The sequence below is a fragment of the Sceloporus occidentalis genome, unplaced genomic scaffold, assembly GCF_023333645.1.
Source record: "Sceloporus occidentalis isolate IW3139 unplaced genomic scaffold, rSceOcc1.0.p SCAF_3, whole genome shotgun sequence".
Lineage (NCBI taxonomy): Eukaryota > Metazoa > Chordata > Lepidosauria > Squamata > Phrynosomatidae > Sceloporus > Sceloporus occidentalis.
The window spans coordinates 238,351,176-238,370,864 of record NW_028316983.1 but is presented as its reverse complement, the minus strand read 5'-3'; the positions used below and the strand labels follow the sequence as shown (position 1 = coordinate 238,370,864).

Sequence of the window (19,689 nt, the reverse complement as noted above, 5' to 3'; positions counted from 1 at the left end):
AGCAGAATATCTTCATTTCAAAAATTAAGGGGAAATGTTTTTAGATACACAGCTACTTGATTTTTAAAAAAGTATTACATAAGTAATGTGTCTTGTTGCAAGCAGTAATATTTTCTTAAACTGCTCACTCAGCAAAATAAAAAACACATTATGCTTTTCAACAAAACTCAGCAATACCTTTGCATTTCAAAGACATATCCTGTACCTTCTTCTGCCAATAAAAGAGGCAAGCTTAGCTTCATTTACATTTGCTGAGCAATTTGCAAACATACAGAGTGGGAGTAGTTTCCAATAGAAGTGTTCTACTAGCAGAAAAGTGGGAGTAGGATGTAGCAATCCACATACATACACCCTGCAGCAACCCACAACTAAATACAGAGGGATGAAATGCCCTCTGTAGTCAGTTTTAGGCTGGTGCAAAAGGATAATGGATGGGAGAGAGAAAGGTTCCCCTGCAGCCAGCATAAAACCCTTGATATAGTCCCTGGATTCTTGTTTCTCCTACACTTTAATTTTTAAAGGGGGTTCTCACTAATTACTAGTTGTTGTTGTGTGTATTTTTATCTGCCACTCCTCTGATCTCCCAACCATTATGCCAAAAGGCATTGTGCCTTTAAATGGGGGGAGAGAGGAAATCTCCTTACCCTCCTCCATTTTAACAACAGTTAGAAAGAAAGTGGGGGGATTGGGAGGCAACATTCCCACATTCAGATTGAGGGGGGAACTTTGCCCTCACTCTCATTTGGCTTTGTGATGATGATGATGATGGTTGCACAGCCAAATCCACTTAGCTACATAGGACAATGATATCATCATGCTGGCTACTTCATGACTTGCTGGATCTAGTGTGAAAAGAGGACAGGTTTCCTTTACCTTTAACAGTTGTGCAGAAGATGGCATTTCAGCTGGTGTTGCTTGTCACACAAGCTACACCTGCTGAAATTATCTTTTCTGCACTACCATTAAAAGTACAGAAGCTCCGTCCTCTTTTTCATCTGGCCATCCTAGCTGGATCATGAGTATTCCCTTTTATTTCAAAAAGATATGTGCCACAGCACCTGATGAGAGTGGCAGTGAGTAGGAGCAGAATGACGTGCCAAAGCAAAATTGAGAGTTTGTCTTTCAGAGAATTATGTTGGACACACACCCAACTCCTTTTTTTTTCATATGTAAAGTATTTATTTGTGGAAATATGGCTCAGCCTTAATAAATTCAGATTATAAAGTATGATCATTCTGAGGACAAAAAAAATTGAAATTGGTTTGTTTTTATTTTTATATCTTTAAGCGTATCATGGTTCTATGGTCCCTTTCATATGTTAATGAGAAGAAAGGGTTTGGAAACAAAAATAATAAGATATCAGGTCATTTCCAGATGTCAGGGATTGAAGTTTCTACCTGGCAAGACAATCGAACTTCATATGTGAATTTTTGTGCTGGCAAGACCTCTGGAACTGAATGTCCTCGAAGGCTCCCTTTATGCCAAGAGCTGTCAAAGAGGGGCAAGCGCTAGAGCGCACAGGGCCTCTCAAGGTTCCACTTGCAGACACAGCCAAGCATACAATCAATTGAATTCTCACATGGAAGAACTGGAGTGCTTCACCATATTGAAGCAAATGTGCCATCCATCAAGAAACTGCAGCTGGTCCTGAGTACATGAACTGGGGGATACAAAGCAGGAACTTATTTTGTACACTGTTACTCAGCTCTGGCATAAGGAGAAAGTTCCAGGGCAGATGCCACATTGGTAGAGGAACCTCATTCCCATAACAGGGCAGAGCAAATCAGGCAACACCCCATGACCCTTATAGGAATTTGTGGGTCATATCTGCTCTCAAAGAAAAGAACTGGCTGTATTATCTACAGCTTTCCTTTGACCTGTTTTCCTCTCCACTTCACTGCCATTTTGGCCACAGAGGATCCAGATCTGCCCATATTTTCAAATCCTGTCTGGATACTTTGTACATTAGGTTTCCATCATAGGAGCCTGCCCAGGTTCTGAGAACTCTGGAGAGTTATTTCCTCAGTTCTGTCATCCTCATAGGCACATTTGATGGGAACATCCAAGAGGGCATTCTTGGTGGCTTATCCTGGGTTGTTTTCCTAAGAAAAAGTTAGGGTCTTTCCTTCCTTGCTATCCTTTTGTCAGTAGGTGAAAGACAGTTCATTATTTCAACAATCCTTTGGAAACTGATTGTTTTATAAGAATAAGGTTTTACCTGGTGTGTTTAAAAGCAAATCCTTTGCTTGCAAAAAGAAATGTGTTTAATGTTTTAATTCTATTGACTGGATGCCTTGGGATGCACTTTGAGAGAAAGGCTGGATAAAAATAAATAAATAAATAAATAAATAAATAAATAAATAAATAAATAATAAAATTTGTGCTTCTTAAGCTATGGGATGTGAGACATCAGCAACTGTTTTCTCCAGTGTGACAGGGACCAGTGTCATATTTTTGCTGTCTTGGTTACTATTGATTCTTACTTCCCTGGAAAACTAATAAAGACTGGCAGCCAAGAGCCCATGGACCAGCCTTGATACATGACTTGCCACTTTGAGTAACACTATTAAAGACAGTTTAATGCCAGTTTAAATGTGTTTTTGTGTGTTTTTAGCTGTATGTGTTTTTGCATAAATTTCTTTTTGTCCTGTAAGCTGCCTTGAGTCCCAGTTTTGGGAAAGAACCAGGTAATGACCAGAACCAGACACAGTATTCCAAGTGAGGTCTCAGTCTAGCTACTGTGCTCATATTGATGCAGCATAAAATTCCATTTACTTTTTTAGCTACCATCTGGGAGATTTGGGCATTATAAATTGAACATTTGGAAGGTCTAGTGATAGGATCTTCATGTCTTCCCTTCATTTCAAGGTGAATGCATGCCTTCTGGGAACAATGAACACATTCCTGACTATCTCAACAATTTGTTCCCATTATGTTTTGGCCATGTTTTGACCGCCTCTCCCCATACATTCTGCCCCGCACACTCAGATCTGTTGGGAAGCAATTGTTAAGAGTCCCAGAGGTAAGATATTGTACCACCACTCAGAGGGCCTTTTCTACCTCGGCCCCCAACCTCTGGAACTCGCTTCCGGACGAGCTCCGCTCGGCCACCTCCCTGGACCAGTTTAAAAAGGGGCTTAAAACTTTTCTGTTCCAGCGGGCCTACCTCTAACATTCCAATTTAACCCCCTTCTCTCTCCTCATTGTTTTTGTAAATCTGTGCTAGTTGGATAATTCTTACCTGTATTTAATAGTTCTTATATTTTGTAATTCTTGTATTTTTAATTTTATTGTTTATTGATTGTATTGTGCTTCTCGCTGTTGTAACCCGCCTTGATCCCAGGAAAGGCGGGCTAAAAATAAAGTTTTTATTTTTATTTTTATTTTTTTTAATATTGGCCATCTTCTTTATCTTTTCCATCTTGGTTTCCCTGTCATATCAACCCTCCTGCATTATTTCACAGCTGCTTAATGATCCATGCCATTTAATACCATGTGCTGCTTGTTAATGGCATGGGTGTTTCTTTCACTAATGCCTACCATACGCCTGTTACTCTCTCACCCAACATTCCTGCTTTGATTTTAGCATTCCACTCTGCATTTGACACTAGCTGAATATTGGCAGAACACAGTCCTGTGAACAGTTGCATAATATGGTTTTCCTAATTCATTTAAGGAAAAGATTTTAAAATACTGTGGGATGTTAAGTGGAACCAAAAGCTTGGCAAGAACTCGTGAAGTGATTTGAACCAAAACAAGACTCCAGAGTCTTGGACATTTTTCTGTTTATTCTTGGATGAATGAGAGTTTGAACTTTAGGCATTTACCACGACAGCTTGTGAGAGTCTATTAATTGTTATGCTGTCAATTACAAACCTCTTACAACAGGGTTACAACTGTAAGAGCAGAGTTTGAGTGAGGTTGCTGATGACTGAAAAGTCTTTGTAATGGCATGTACCAGTGGCTGATGGTTTTCATGTCAGTAGGGTGATAAGTCCATTCTAAGCTTTAGTCCAAACTTCAAGAGAGCTATCCAAGTTTCCAAATCCTATACCCCAAATAAATGGAGTACCTTGGATGCATCCTTTAAAGTTCAAACTGAAATCCATATTGGATTCACTGTTCTCTGACATGGAAACTACCAGCTGCTAGTGATGACACACAGCTGTGGTTGTATCCATTTATGGCAGGGATGGACAACTGTGTATGGGTGGAGGCCTGCAATAGCCCCCTAAGAAAACTCCAAAGGCAACACACCCCACCACACCTACAACTGAAAAATAATTAAATAATTTGTTTTGCCCCCAAATACCCTCTAGGGACATGGTGCATTTTCACCATATTTTTCAGCCTTGGAAAAGTCTTATTTTAACCACAATAACTGATTGGTTGTCAGTTCCTGTTCACTTCCTGGGCACTCATAATTTTTTTAAAAAGGAAACAAATGGAATATTTTTTTAAAAGACTGTACAAGATAAACAAATAGATGGTAGAGTGAAGACACTTCACCAAAAAAGGCCATTTACTCTAAGGTCTGAATCATATTGATATTCCCAACTAGGCCAGCCTGACTGCATCACTGGAATTAATTTAAAGGTTGAATCACTATTCAGTAATTGATTTATTGGGTCTACTTTAATTCAGACAATCAACAAGAATTTAGTTCTAAGACTGTCTCTGGCTGTACCGTTGACACGTAGTATCATAGAATCATAGAATCATAGAGTTGGAAGAGACCGCAAGGGCCATCCAGTCCAAACCCCTGCCATGCAGGAAATCCAAATCAAAGCATCCCCAGCAGATGGCCATCCAGCCTCTGTTTAAAGACCTCCAAGGAGGCAGATTCCATTACACTCCGAGGGAGTGTGTTCCACTGTCGAACAGCCCTTACTGTCAGGAGGTTCCTCCTAATGTTGAGGTGGAATCTCTTTTCCTGCAGTTTGCATCCATTGTTCCGGTTCCTAGTCTCTGGAGCAGCAGAAAACAAGCTTGCTCCCTCCTCAATATGACATCCCTTCAAATATTCACCTACCACATCCTTGGAGATTTGGCGGAGCTCCTTCAGCAGCTGCAACCTTTTGGAAACCACTTGTACATTCCAGATGAACTTGGGGGGATATGTCAAAATTTTCATTTCTTGGAAAACTAATGGATGTATCTGCTTGGAATTGCTTGTTGTCCAAATGAAGAACGAAACCGCCACTTCTGATCACTGCTTCAAAGCGTCCCATGAGATTTTCCCCAACTATTGCTTTTTCTGAATGGAAAAGGAAAGTGAACAACATGACATCACAGGGGGTGGATGGGGAAAGAGAGATTCAGAATCTGTTTGTCAAAAACACATCCCCATAATGAAATGATAGGCAAAGTGCAGCCCTGGGGTTGAAGGTGCCCTCAAGTTTTGTTTTGTGGCCCTTGCCCTATCAAGAATCTTCAAACTATCTTTTTTCTGCCCCCTCCCCAAGAAGAAGGACTTTGCTCCTGGAAGCACCCAAGCAACACAGTTTCCCTTTTAGATAGATTGCAAAGACCCCTGTGCTATTTTATCATCAAAAATACCAACTTTTCAAACCTAAACATGGACCTCTGGCCATTTCATTTTGAAGGGGGCACTTTTGGCAGTACTTGTAGCCCCAGAGGATTCCTGTTGTTAACTGTCATCAAGCTGACTTCAATGTATGACAATCCTATGGATGAGAGACCTCCAAGTCACCCTAACATCAACAGCTGTGTCAGGTCTGGCAGACTCAGGGCCATGACTTCCTTGATTGAGTCTATCCACGTGTGATGTCTTCCTACAGCCTTCTACTTTACCAAGCATTGTTGTTTTTTCTAATGAGCCATGTCTCTCATGATATGGCCAAAATGACAGCCTCAGTTTAGTCATCTTGGCTTCTAGAGAGAGTTCAAGAACTCATTTTTTTTTACTTTTTGTCAGTCCACAGTATCTGTAGAGTTCTTCTCCAGCACCACATCTCAAATGTCTGGCCCACAGAGCCACCATAGTTGTCCCTCTCTTCAATAAGGTTATTAACCAGGAAATTTAAAAAAAAAATAGTGAGCATGCTAGCTCTGGATTCTGGGCACTGTCATCCAGAAGTGACTTTTTTAAGCTCCAAAGGCTATTAATCTTGTTCATTTTTATTTGAGAAAAATAATTTCTTCCCTCCTGGTCTCCATGTTAAAAAATTGGAAAAACAGAAAACATGCAAGGCAACAAACATCAGTTTGTCATCACTGTCATGCATTCTCATGATTCATGGGGATAAATGTATTCTGCAGAACTAGAGCTGAAGAGTCTCCAACAGCCTCACCATTCATTCTAGTAGAAGTAGTCCAATTTACATTCTTTTGCATGTACAATGAGCCCTTAATACTCCCTGGGGTTTGATTCCAAGACCCCAGATGGATACCAAAATCCATGGATGTTCAAATCCTATTATATTCAATAACAAAATAATGTGAATGCAGAATCCATGGATATGGACGGACGAATGTACAGGTCTGCATCCTCTACTAAAATGACTGGGGTAGCCAGGGGGGATTGTGGGAAGAAAAGATACAAAACTGGGGCTCATCCTTGACAGAAGGCAGATAGGGAAATGACTGCAGAGAGACAGAAAAAGAATTCAGAGAGATAGAGGAAAGGTGGCATAGATATAGGTCAATCAGCTCTGGGTGGGCAAACTGAATAAGGTTTTGGAGAACTGTAGATGATTAAATAGTTCAAGGGTTAATGTGTTATCTAACTGTGTATTAATTAACTTGTTTATTATTTTCTACAAATGTGTCTAGCTGTTTCTGTTAGGTTTCGATAGAGTGACTGGCCATATTTACCACAGTGAACCCACTGGTCCATATAGGGATCTTGAAAGAAAAAGGGGAACAGTGAGTAACAGGAGCCCAAGGGTTTGGAAATGTGGGGCCAGCCTGGCGATTCATCACACATCCTGGCCACAGACTGATGTTACTTGGCCACATGTGTCCTGGTTTTCATCTCTGAGATTTTGGGGGGTAGGCAAGAGCCTTTCGTGTGTTCTTGAGAGTTTGGGTTTCATGGATCTGTAAATACATGGAACTGATATCCATCAGCAATGATGTATACACATGTAAACACCTTATTTTCTCAATGAAAGATATAGACTGAAGAGCTTGTTTCTTTCTCATACATCCTGCTCATATCCTTGGTAAGAAACAGTTGGCTTTTCACCAACCTGGAGACTTTTCTTTTTAAATTTTCTCATATGTTGTGTTATAGGGAAGAGTGTTTTATCACTTACAGTGTAGCAAAGTATTTCATGATTCTCACAAATGAGGAAGAATATAGATAGATTTAAAAAATAAATAAATTAAAACTTGTGAATTAAAAACACCCATTTGCAACTGATGCCCCATACATGTCTTTTCTACACATGTTTCCATAGGCTGTTTAGAAAAATAAGTACTTTGATGTGTACCTTCAGAGAGGAATTTGAACAAAGGTAATCAATGATTGAGTTGAAATTGAAATAACTACACAACATGGAACTATTCTACATCAATCAAAAATTTAATCCCTACATGTTCCATAATATAATATAACATAATATCGATACCCATTCTTTGTGCCACAATTGAGAAGACCCAAATTGTTCTCCTGGTGATCTACAGAGTTTTGAAACACAACATCAATACATGCCTAAACACAACTTATTCTTTGTTGTGTATGATGCATTTGATACAGATGAGAAGCTTAATACAGACCTTTCCCACATAATCTTACCCAGATGCACACATGTAAATACAAATAGTTTGCACAACTGGTTACCAGACAACCACATCCCACCAGACTTGGTTACTGGGTATGATTATAATCAGTCTTCATTAAGAAAAGGGGCAGACAGACCGACAGAGTCTAGACAATTCCAAACTTGGAAGCAAACGCATGTAAAGCCAATAAAGATAAAATAGCAAAGCTACTGATGAGGTCTGGAACCTAACCCAGATAGTAAACAGTTGTTTTAGCATGAAGGAAGCCTAAACATGGAATTCATGCTATGTCTCTTGGCTTCCTGGTTGATTAATTGTCTTTATAAACCATCTTCCTAGATTGTGCAAGAAGACAACAGCATTTTTGTCTTGGATCAGAACTGATGATGATGATCCATTTTTCTGCCTTATGCTACCAACGAAACTACTACTAATAGATTCCTCACTACCACCACATACATTTGGAAAAGTTACTTTTCATTCTCAGAGTCATCTAAACAACACAAACAGCATAGTCATCACCCCCCAAAAGTAATTTTTCCAAGCTATGCCACAGCAAGTTATGTTTCTTGGAACCTAGAGCTGGATAAAATTTGGTAACTAGCAGGTAACAAAGAAAAGACAAATGAATTACCCTTGGACAATCAGAAATAAGTCCAACTCTCCCTTAGAGCATGGTTGAACAGAGCTTTCTGTGCAGACCAGATATCAATAATCTCCCATTGGCTGCAGGGAGGCATGGCTAAAAAATACTTCCTAGCAAGGACAAAGTATCAATGCTACAGTTAGAGCAAATGTTCCATGCCACTCAGTTAGTTGTAGGGCCTATGCTGCTGCAAATGCTGGCCAAATGCTCAGAGTTGCCCATGGTTCTGATAGATACTAGCTCTGGCTGCAAGGAGGCATCCACTCAGCCTGGCAGCACTAGCATGCTTAATGTGCCACAGGGCAATGCTAGCCTTCCAACAGAAGAACATGAGCACAAGGGGATCCTTGTTTCTGGAATTGTTTTGTCCTGTATCTTGCTTGTCTGCCCGTTCTGCCCACTTCTTTCCTGTCTGTAGTGAAGGTCCTCTCTCATCCTGTTTACTAGTTCTCTCTCAGCTCTATGTTTTCTTTGGCTCCTCCTTTCTTCAGCTACATTTCTCCAATATTGTCCTCACACTGCCTTGATTTATAGCTCATGGGTCTCATTTGCTTAAACCATTGTGCCTCTTGATCACATACCTTCCAACTGTCCTGATTTGGCAAGGACAATCCTGATTAATCCTCTGTCATCCCACTTTTCAAGATGCTTTTCAAATGTTGCAGTTGCCTCCCCCTCTTCCCATTTCCCTCTCATTGTCCTTAGCTTACTTCAGTTACTGAAAGCGAAGTTCAAACTGCCTACGTAGTTTGCACTCATTTAACTCAGCAGGAGGAGAAGGGATGAGGAATATTGTCTTTCCCAGTAGACTCAGGCAAAAGCAAACAGCTGCATCCTCTCCTAGCTTGTCTGTTCTTCCTCATTTATAACTTTTGCAATCTTGGCCACACACTGAAGTTGATTGGTCACACAAGTATCAATTTTCTTCAGTGAAATGTTGGAGGAATGTGCTCATCCTTCTGAGCATCATTAGAGAAAGCAACCTAAGGATGTTTATTCATGGTAGTTGCTGCAGTCTCTGAGGAGGTGCCTAGAGTTGCTCTAGGTCTAAAAGAAGCTGGGTGTGGTACCAGGGAGGCCTCCTCTCAGCCTGCAGGCATTGCCTTGCCCAATCTGCCACAAGGCAAGGACAGCTTTTTTATTGGGGAAGATGTCCACAAAGGGAGACCTGTTTCTAGAAGTGAATATGGGCCCCAACTACCTTAATCCAGCCTTGCTTCTTGGATTTCCTATTGCAGATTATTTTCCTGGCAGAAAAACAATAATCATGGCAGAGCAGGCCACACAAGCAGAAACATTAAGCCTTACCAATATTGTGTAAATCAGGTAGTGATGCTGTTGGGACATCTTCAAGTAAAGCTTGCCATGTGATGTTCACTCCTAGACGATCTTCAGCCAAACACTGAACCAGAACTGTAGAATCACCACAGATGGGAACAGTGACCAGGTGCTCAGAAGCATTCACCTTACAGAAAGAAACCAAATCTTTAATAAAAGTCTAATTTCTATTTTTTTGAACCACATGCAAAACTGCAGGTCAACAAACTGATTTTTTTAAAAAGCTTTTAACTCAGGGTATAAAATACAAATCTAAATTGAACAATTAGATTATAATTTACTCAGAAAAAATTGAGTGATCGCTTGTGACTCGTCACTGAAGAATACAAACCACTCTTTGTTGCACCCCTTGAAATACCATCTAGCAGCCCCTCGGGGTGCAGGAACCCCAGGTTGGGAACCCCTGCTTTAAACACATAGACTGAAGGTAATTTTATGCAATATTTTAAAATAATTTTATGCATGAAACAAAGTTTTTTACATTGAACCATCAGAAAGCAAAGGTGTCACCATCTCTGACTCATGAGAAAAGTTTTGGTTTTAAGAGTATTTCAAATTTTGGAATTCCAGATAAGGAATATGCAACCTATATTACATGTCTGCTGGCCTTGAAAATTGGGAACAGATCTTTCTCCCTGGTTTTTAATCAGAGTTTAGAAACATTGCTTTTTGGACCTAAACTCCCCTGGGAGTTGTAGTCCAAAAGTAACTTCCCGAGCTCTGGAGTTACCCTCTTAACAATAGATTTGGCAAAAAACTTAACAGAAAGTGCTTGAAATCCTAAAGAGCCTGGAATCTCATTCTTCAATCTCTAAAATGCCTCACCCATCAAATTCTAGGAATATTGGGATGATGTGAAGAGAGAGGGAAACTCTCAGTATGTGGACACAGAGAGATGAGAGTTTTCAGATGGATTTGCTTAAAATGAAAACACATCTGGCTGCTTAACTAAAGGAGCTAGCCATCCTAAATAGCCTAAAGTTTCTCTGTTCTGAAACATCTCAGTCAACAAATTTGGGGAGATGGAAAGAAAGAAGCAGTCTGTATTCAGATACAAAGGGATTATAGCTTTTAGTAAATAAAATTTAGTTGGTTAAGCATTGGAGCACTCTTGGAATAGTTGTTCTATTGTAATCTGATGCAGGATTAGAAGATACACTGTTTACAGTAGGTGTCTGCCTGTTTCCAGTTATGTTCTACTTGCATATTTGTAATCCAATATATATTACAAAAACACCTGAAGTCCCCATTGCTGTTTTTCCCATCAAATGGAAACAAATCCAGTAAAGAGGTTACTCCTGCAATGTCAATTTAGAAGCAAGCCACACTTTATAGAATAACATTACATCAGCGAATGAAACATGCAAAAACAGGTTAGTAGGCATGTCTCTCCATCTTCACAGATGCACTCAAGAAATGTGCAAATACAAAGAGTCTTTTAAACTCTAGGTACATAAAGGATATCTTTCCTGTGGACATCCTGTACCCAAACCGTCCCCCCAGAGATGCTTGTGTGCATGTTTGTTGAAAACCTTCAGGTTATTATGCTCCTCAGAAGGCCTACGAAGTAGGTGTGCAAACACATAACTGGATAATAGAAGATACTTCTTGAAGTCATACTACTGGATACAATTACTCTATCAGTCTGTGCTAGTAGAATTCAAAAACATAGCCATGTTAGTCTGGATCACTATGCAAAGGGATCTTGTAGCACATCTGAAACTAACTTAGAGAAAGAAGTTGGTAGCATAAGCTTTGATAGACAACATCTATATTCAGGTGCATGAAGTGAAGTGCCTACAAACTGACTGTTAAAACTATGAATGAGCAGGTTGTATGTGTGAACAGCAAACAAAATGCAAAACTTGTGGTTATGGAAATGAGGCGGCAAGCTCAGTGTTAACTATGGTTGTGTGGGGACAAAAGCAGGAGGAAAGATGTTGCCTAAAGCCAAGGTGAATAGATAACCTTATGAATGGTGGAAGGAATTATTGCAATGTAGTGTTATGCTGGCTGGTAACCAGAATGAAGATGTGATAAACTGGGAAAGAAAGCCCTCATGAGGCTAGTATTATGTGTAGTGTGCCAAGAAATCATTGTCTCTGTTCAACTGACTGTCAATAGGCTGGGGTTTGTGGGTATATTCCAGTTCTGCTGTTTCTCTTTCTAATCTTCCGTTGTAGTTTGAGATAAGAGTAGCTATGGCGTGGTACAGACTGCACAAATGTGCCATGCTGGCACCGATTTTAGGGTTAGGGACTGCGTGGCAATCACATGGTCCCTAACCATAGCATGGAGTGGTGGCGCTATAATGGCGGTGCCCTGTCCATATGGATAATGACATAAGCAATATGCGGCATTGGCACACTCATTACATTCGCCAAGCAGCACAAAAAGAACCCAGTTTTTCCAGGTTCTTTTTCCTCCGGAAGGACGCCGCATGGTCCGGCGGCTGCGGCATCCCTCCGGGGGAAAAGGCTGCCAGCAGGCTGCCCTTTTGGGGTGGTCTGTCCCGCGCCTATGTTCCTACTCAAACCTACCTGACAGTAAGAACTTATATATTTCACACACCACCATTTTGGCAATGGGCTATGAGAAAGCAAAATGGGAAATACATCAACAAATGATAGATGATGAGTTCCAACAACATGTAAAAGCAGCTACTTTATGCCCTGATTTCAGAGACAATGGTAATGCTTTTTTGTTAGCTAACCATTTGAGCCTTCTAACCCTTCCAAAACATAGGATAGCATTCACTTTAGCAAAATTCGATGTTCTACCTTCAGCCTTATTGGAAGGGAGATACAATAATATTCCCTATGATCTATGCATATGCCCCTGTGGAACTGGTACAGTGGAGACTATAGGTCATGTATGGTTGTATTGTCCTTTTTATGATGGCTATCGCCATATTTTTAGTCATCCAATTCTTAGCCATTTTTCTGGAAGAACAGATGAATTTTATGTATCTTATTTGCTGGCAGACCAGTGTCCAGTAATAACAACAAGGGTGGCCAGTATTTGTGCAGCAGCAATGGTCTGTCGACGTAAGATGGTTTCTTAAAAGTTCATGATATTTTTAGTCTGTTAAAATTTTATAATGATTTCATACATTTATAATGGTTTTATACTTTTAAATTTTATTTTTCTTTTTAATATAATTTTATACATGAAATTTTAACTATTATTTACTTTTACAATTTGATGATTTATTGTGATGTTTGCTGATTGATGTTTGTGAAGTTTGATCAGTTGATTGTAATAAATCTCTCTCTCTCTCTCTCTCTCTCTCTCTATATATATATATATATATATATATATATAACTTATATATATCTTTTGCAGAGATGGGCAACTTTGGAAGATCTGGGGGACAATTTTCAGTAACCATTCATGTTCAGTAACCATTCATGCACACCTAGGCCCCCAAATGTGTTCATAGATAAACAGACAGAAAGATGTACAGATAGGCAGGCAGAAAGAAAGGCAGGCAGACAGACATATGTACTGTATATGCATATAGACATGACTTGGATGACAGAATTGGGGGCATACTTATCAAATTTGCAGATGACACCAAATTAGGAGGAATAGCTAATACCCCAGAGGACAGGATCAAAATTCAAAATGACCTGAATAGACTAGAAAACTGGGCCAAAGCTAACAAAATGAAATTCAACATGGAGAAATGTAAGGTACTGCACTTAGGGTGGAAAAATAAAATGCAAAGATATAGGATGGGGCACACCTGGCTGAACAAGACTACATGTGAAAGGGATCTGGGAGTCCAAGTAGACCACAAATTGAACATGACTCAACAGTGCGATGCGGCACTAAAAAGGCCAATGCAATTTTAGGCTGCATCAATAAAAGTATAGTGTCTAGATCAACAGAAGTAATAGTGCCACTATATTCTGCTTTGGTTCTGCAAACCATGTCCTATGAGGAACGACTTAGGGAGCGGGGGATGTTTAGCCTGGAGAAGAGAAGGTTAAGAGGTGATATGATAGCCCTGTTTAAATATTTGAAGGGATGTCATTTTGAGGAGGGAGCTTGCTTGTTTTCTGCTGCTCCAGAGACTAGGACCCGGAGCAATGGATGCAAGCTGCAAGAAAAGAGATTCCACCTCAACATTAGGAAGAACTTCCTGACAGTAAATGTTGTCCGACAGTGGAACACACTCCCTCAGAGTGCGGTGGAGTCTCCTTCCTTGGAGATATTTAAGCAGAGGCTGGATGGCCATCTGTCAGGGATGCTTTGATTGAGATTTCTTGCATGGCAAGGGGTCGGACTGGATGGCCCTTGTGGTCTCTTCCAACTCTTCCAATTCTTAGTTTCCACTCCCTTCTCCTCTCCCCACAGATGCTGATTTAAGTGAGTGTAAATTATTTTTGCATTTTTAATTGAGTTTGCAGCAATTGAAGTAAACTGAGGACAAAAGCAAAGGGTGGGGAAAAGAGAGAGCAACTGGGACATTTTTAAAGCACATGAAAAAGTGGAATAGATGTTTAATTGGGATTGTCCCTACCAGATCTGGATAGTGAGAGGTTATGTATCTACTGTATATTTTAACTGAATCCTACTAAAATCCATAACAAATTTGTGAGGATCCCTACTTGTTTGCTTCAAAACCATCCATCTACTGATCTATTGATCTGAAATCGGTTTGCCCAACTCCAATTTAGTTGGACTAGTATTCAAATATAGATTTGTACTATTGGAGTGGATGTATAACCTTATAGGAAATGAATGCTGGCTAAATTAACCTTAATCCAAACTGGAAGACAGGAAAGCCTCCCCCTTCTCTGTCCCAGATTGCCTAAGAATTCTGAATAGCTAAACAAGGTCTGGGATATTACAGAGATGGGGAACTTATTACATTCACTTAAAATAAGGTAGGCCCAATGGAAAACCTTTTATGTGACTTGGCAGTCATTAATGCAATGATGCTGGGATATGTATCTTTGACATTTTTCTGAAGCTGGCCAAATGAGCCAGGTTTTCCATGCACATTTGGCAAATTAATTATCCCCAATTCTGGAACGACAAATGTGAAGGAAAGAGAAATGAAAGACTCCCCAGTGCCTCAGAGTTTCTATTCTACTTTGCCGAACCGCTCTCATCATTACAAAAAGTTGGCTTTCTGTACTGCTTAAATGAGGTTCAATGGCATCCATGTTGGTTTATTTATATGCCTGACCTGTTTATTTATGAAAAGAGGGAATCATATGAGATATTTACTTTTTACAAGGTGCAAGTGAGGGAATATGGGGAGGTAAGCCCTTTCTTTCTGTAATGCATTGAATTCTGACACTCAAAGCAATTTTGTTTGCAGCCTAATTACTTATCATGAAGCTGACCTAAGAAAGACAAATTCTATAGCATCAAATACTTCAAATACCCTCAACTTTACCCACAGTTGTTTCAGACACTATCTCCAAAGCCTGATTTCTGTTATTTAGTCCTACATGGAGTAGATTCATTTAATCAATTACTGAATGGGATGTCATGTAGAAGGACAGAGCCATCTTATTTTTATTGCTCAAGAGACATGACCAAATGGATACAAATTACAAGAAAAAGAGATTCTATCTAAACATTAGGAAGAAGCTCTTTACTTTAACTTTGAATAGATTGCCTTGGAGTGTGATAGACTCTCCATTTTTTAAGGTCTTTAAGAGTGGTTGGATGGTCATCTTTTTGAAGTGCTTTAGAAGTGCATGACAGAGGGTTGAACTAGATGGTTCTTGTGGCCCCATCCGGTTCTTATTATTCCATTCTATGGTGTGAAACAGACCACCCCAAAAGTCCGGGCTGGCGGTGGCCGGTTCTCCTGTGGAAACTGCCCAGCATCCCTCTGCCCCAAAAAGAACCTGAAAAAACTTGGGGGGTTTTGTGCACTCGTGACGTATGCAACACACAGCAATGTCTATATGCTGCACATCACTTATGTCAAGATGGCGACCCCCGTGTGGAAGGGAGGCTGGCATAATTGGCGGTGGCGGCACGTTCTAGGGTTCCAGAGCGTGCAGTTGCCATGTGTTCTGGAATCCTAGAATTGGCCCGAGGACAGTGCTTTCTGCCCGTCTGTCCCAGGCTTAACATATTAAAATATATCAACACATAAGTAAATCTCATCAGTTTCATAGGTCTATTCTAGCTGGGTCTACCAGCAAGATTTAAACCCCAAAACTCCACAATCAGCATAAGCACTGTCTTTACCAGCTGAAAGATTCTGGGAGTGATCATCTGAAAAAGTAACTATTGTAAAAAAAAAAAATTAGGGAGTCTATGACTCAAAGCCACTTGCTAGCACCAGCTAGAACAGATGATAGGATGTACATAAGCTCTGTCCTAAAGGTAAAGGTGAAGGTTTTGGCCCAACTTTCTAATCTATTAAAGTTATTTTGAATTTTAATCCTCTCCTCTGGGGTATTAGGTGCTCCTTCTAATTTGGTGTCATCTGCAAATTTGATAAACATGCCCTGTATTATTTCATCTAAGTCATTAATAAAGATGTTGAATAACACTGAGCTCAGGATAGAACCCTATGGCACCCTGCTAGTCACTTCTCTCCAAGATGAAGAGGAGCTATTACTGAGCATCTTTTGGGTTCAGCCAGTCAACCAATTACAAATCCTCAAAAAAGTTGCATTGTCTAACCCACATTCTACTAGCTTGTCTGCTAGTACTGGGTGCTTTTCTTTCCTTTCTATGGATTGGTAGTATAAATACCTGGATGTGGCAAAAGCCGCGAGCCCTCATTTCATCTAGAATGAAGATCTGGAATGCTTCCAGCAACCCGGAGTAGTCTGGATTGCAGGCTTTCTCAGGAGGCAAGAGTAGCTTAAACTGAGTTTGCATTTGAACACTCTGGAATGGCTGGATTCCTAAAAGGAAACCCCCCCAAAAAAATATGAAAGGTCTCATGTCCTTTTGCATTATCATTTTTGTTGCTCTTTTTTTGTTGTTTTATATGCATTTTATAACCTCCTATTCAGTAAAATACAAAAGACAATAGACTAAATATGTCCACGTGGCAAAAATAATCCAGGTTGACATCACTTTAACTGCCATGGCTCAATGCTATGGGAGTCTGGGATTTGTAGTTTGTTGTGGCACCAGAGGTCTCTGATAGTGAAGGCTAAATGGCTCACAAAACTACAAATCCTAGAATTCCATAGCATTGAGCCATGACAGTTAAATTGGTGGAGACTGGATCAAAAAGAAGAAGAAGAAGAAGAAGGAGAAGGAGAAGGAGAAGAAGGAGAAGAAGGAGAAGAAAGGATGGGAAGGTAAAAAGAAACAATCTCTGGGTTAATCTGCCAAGGCATTGTAACAGGTAATACTACTCTAATATCCTATTGTGTTACTTTATTTTAGAACCAGTGTGGTGTAGTGGTTTAAGTGTTGGATGAGGATATGGAAGACCAGAGCTCAAATCCCCACTCAGTCATACAAAACCACTTGGGCAGATTGGCACCTTCAGAGGGAGGCAAAGGTGAACCCCCTCTGAACAAAACTTGCCAAGAAAATATCTGGCTTGTGGTGGCCATAAATTAGAGATGACTTGAAGGCACACAACAGCAAATTGTTTTATTTATATCCTGCTTGGGAAGCAAGAAACTGGGCAAGCCTGAGTAGAGGCAGTCAGTCACAGATCATGGAATATTGAGGGGGAGAAAACTTAGAGACATGTCTATTAGACAGTAAGTTAACTCTAGTTAGCAATAGAGAAAGGGCCAGTTAGAAAGATGGGACCAGAGAAGATGTGTACACAGTTTGGGTGAGCCAAGAATGTGGAAAGAGTTCAGTTAGAAGTTTTACTTTGTCTGAAACTGAGAGTTTGCTGTTTGTGGAACCAACATAAGGCTGTTAGATATTTGTTCAATTCATTGTACAATAAATCTTTACTGCTTTTATTTTTGACATCTCTGTCTGAATGTTTTGATTTAATAATCCACATGAAAATGAGTCACTCTTTACCATACTGATCTCAACAACTAACAGATCTACTTCTCCAGTCTAGTGGTCACCTTGAGGCCCAAGTACCACATCCAGGGAAGTATCTTATGGGTAAAGAGGCAAAGTGTGTGTTAGGAGCCCAAGGACTGGATCTGCAAGGACAGCCTGGTAGGCGTTCTATCACAGCTCTTTTTATCCCAAAGCTAGGACTCAATACTGTAATACAACTGTGGCGGGATACAGACGGGCAAAAAGGGGTGTGTTCATGACGTCATGAAGGTATAGCCTTCAGATGGCCCTTACCTGAATGCCGCCATGAACACGCCGCCCGCACGCCCCAAGCGGGAAGAAGCGGCATTAAAAAGGTGCTGCTTTTCCCCGCTTCTTTTCTGTATGATGCGCAGCTGCGCAGCTCTGTCTGTAAGCTGCTGCACCGGTATGCCAGAATTGTTACGCTGCTAATTTAAGTTGCCCATTTAAAAGCTCCGTGTCTGCTGCGTCACATAATGAGTCGGGGTCCTGGAACATGCGCAGTTTGCAGTCAGGCTTTAATTGCAGCGTCAGCTGCCATGCAGGTGTGGAAGCTGCAGCACAGCTGCAGCACATTTTAAGACTCGTAACCCTAACCCTAACCCTAACCCTAGAGCAACATGTATGCATGCGCTGCTTGGAAAGTTTGGACTTTAAAGTGAGCCCCTACACACATTCCTGTGCCATTTTCACCTAACAATAAAAACCGCTAAAACTGTAAATATTTACATATGTACAAGGGAGGTGATGGGGGATGGCAGGGGGACAGCGGTGGCAGCGGCGACAGCTGTGGCTGTGCATTGCAGATTCAGCAAGAGCACGGGGACCAAAGGAGAGGAGGCATCCATGATGCTGGTGACATTGGCAACGTGCAAGCGGACAAGGATGCCAACACCAGCTGATCACCAGCTGGCAGGAGACCACTATTGTTCTTGGGCAGGGCGAGGGAAAAAGTTTTAAAGGGGCTTGGGCGCTTTAAATGTGCACATAAGCTTTCTGCCACCGCTGCTGAGCGCCGCAGCTGCGCAGCTGCGCATCCGCCAGCCGGCAAAAGAAAAAAAAAGCCCCGTTTTTGGCCGCCCGTGCAGAAGCTGCCTCTCTCTTTGCAACGTCCTCTGAGGCGGCGGTTTGGAAACTGCGGGTCAGAAACGGCCCCAGGTGAGGCGTCTTCACTGCCCCCCATGTGGAAGCCCCATCACCTGAGCCACGCCCCTGGGGCGGGCGGTCTGGAGGCTCCGTATTCAGCAGAATACACCTCCAAGACGTCTTCCCCTGCCCGTCTGTATCCCATTTTCTCCCTAAGTGTAAAATATAGATAGACATTGCTGTTGCGTGCCTTCAAGTCATGTCTAACTTATGGCAACCCCACGGTGAATCTATCACATGTACTTAATTGCAAGATTTGTTCCGATGAGGTTTACCATTGCCTTCTCCTGAGGCTGAGAGAGTATGAATTGTATAAGGTCACCCAGTGGGTTTTGTGGCCAAGTAGGGAATCGAATCCTGGTCTCCACAGTCATTATCCAGCATCCAAATCACTACAGTAAACTGGTTCTTATTTGGATATAACCCAGACCAAATTTGTTTTTGCTGTTATGAGCCTGCAAGTCATCTTGGGCTTATGGTAACTTCTCATGGGGTTTTCTTTGCAAGATTTACTCAGAGAAGGTTTGCTATTGCCTTCCTCTGAGGCTGAGAGAGTGTGACAGATCCATGGTTATCCAGTGAGTTTCCATGGCTGAGTGGGAATTCAAGGGGAAAAATAGTGGTGGGCTGTCATTGACAGATACCAATGGACTTTATTCTTCCCTATAACGTTTGTCCGTGGTCTTTTCTCTTTTGAAGGATCTTTATACCATTTATTTGAGAGAATTGGTTTTTTTAACAACACACACACACACATAACCCCTAACTTCAGTTCTTTTTTCCTTTGATATTGGTTAGGTTTTAATTTCCTTTTT

The 19,689-nt window shown here is 40.9% G+C and overlaps 1 protein-coding gene across 1 annotated transcript in view; it reads right to left on the bottom strand.

The window, feature by feature from the left end:
- Positions 1 to 19,689, bottom strand: part of TG (thyroglobulin) — a 167,032-nt gene that overhangs the window by 118,031 nt on the left and 29,312 nt on the right. Inside the window, exons 14-16 of the mRNA XM_089517988.1 lie at positions 16,469 to 16,623; positions 9,704 to 9,860; positions 5,033 to 5,257 (exon numbers count right to left, since the gene is read on the bottom strand). Coding sequence (XP_089374114.1) covers positions 5,033 to 5,257; positions 9,704 to 9,860; positions 16,469 to 16,623 — 537 coding nt within the window. The remainder of the gene's footprint in view (positions 1 to 5,032; positions 5,258 to 9,703; positions 9,861 to 16,468; positions 16,624 to 19,689) is intronic.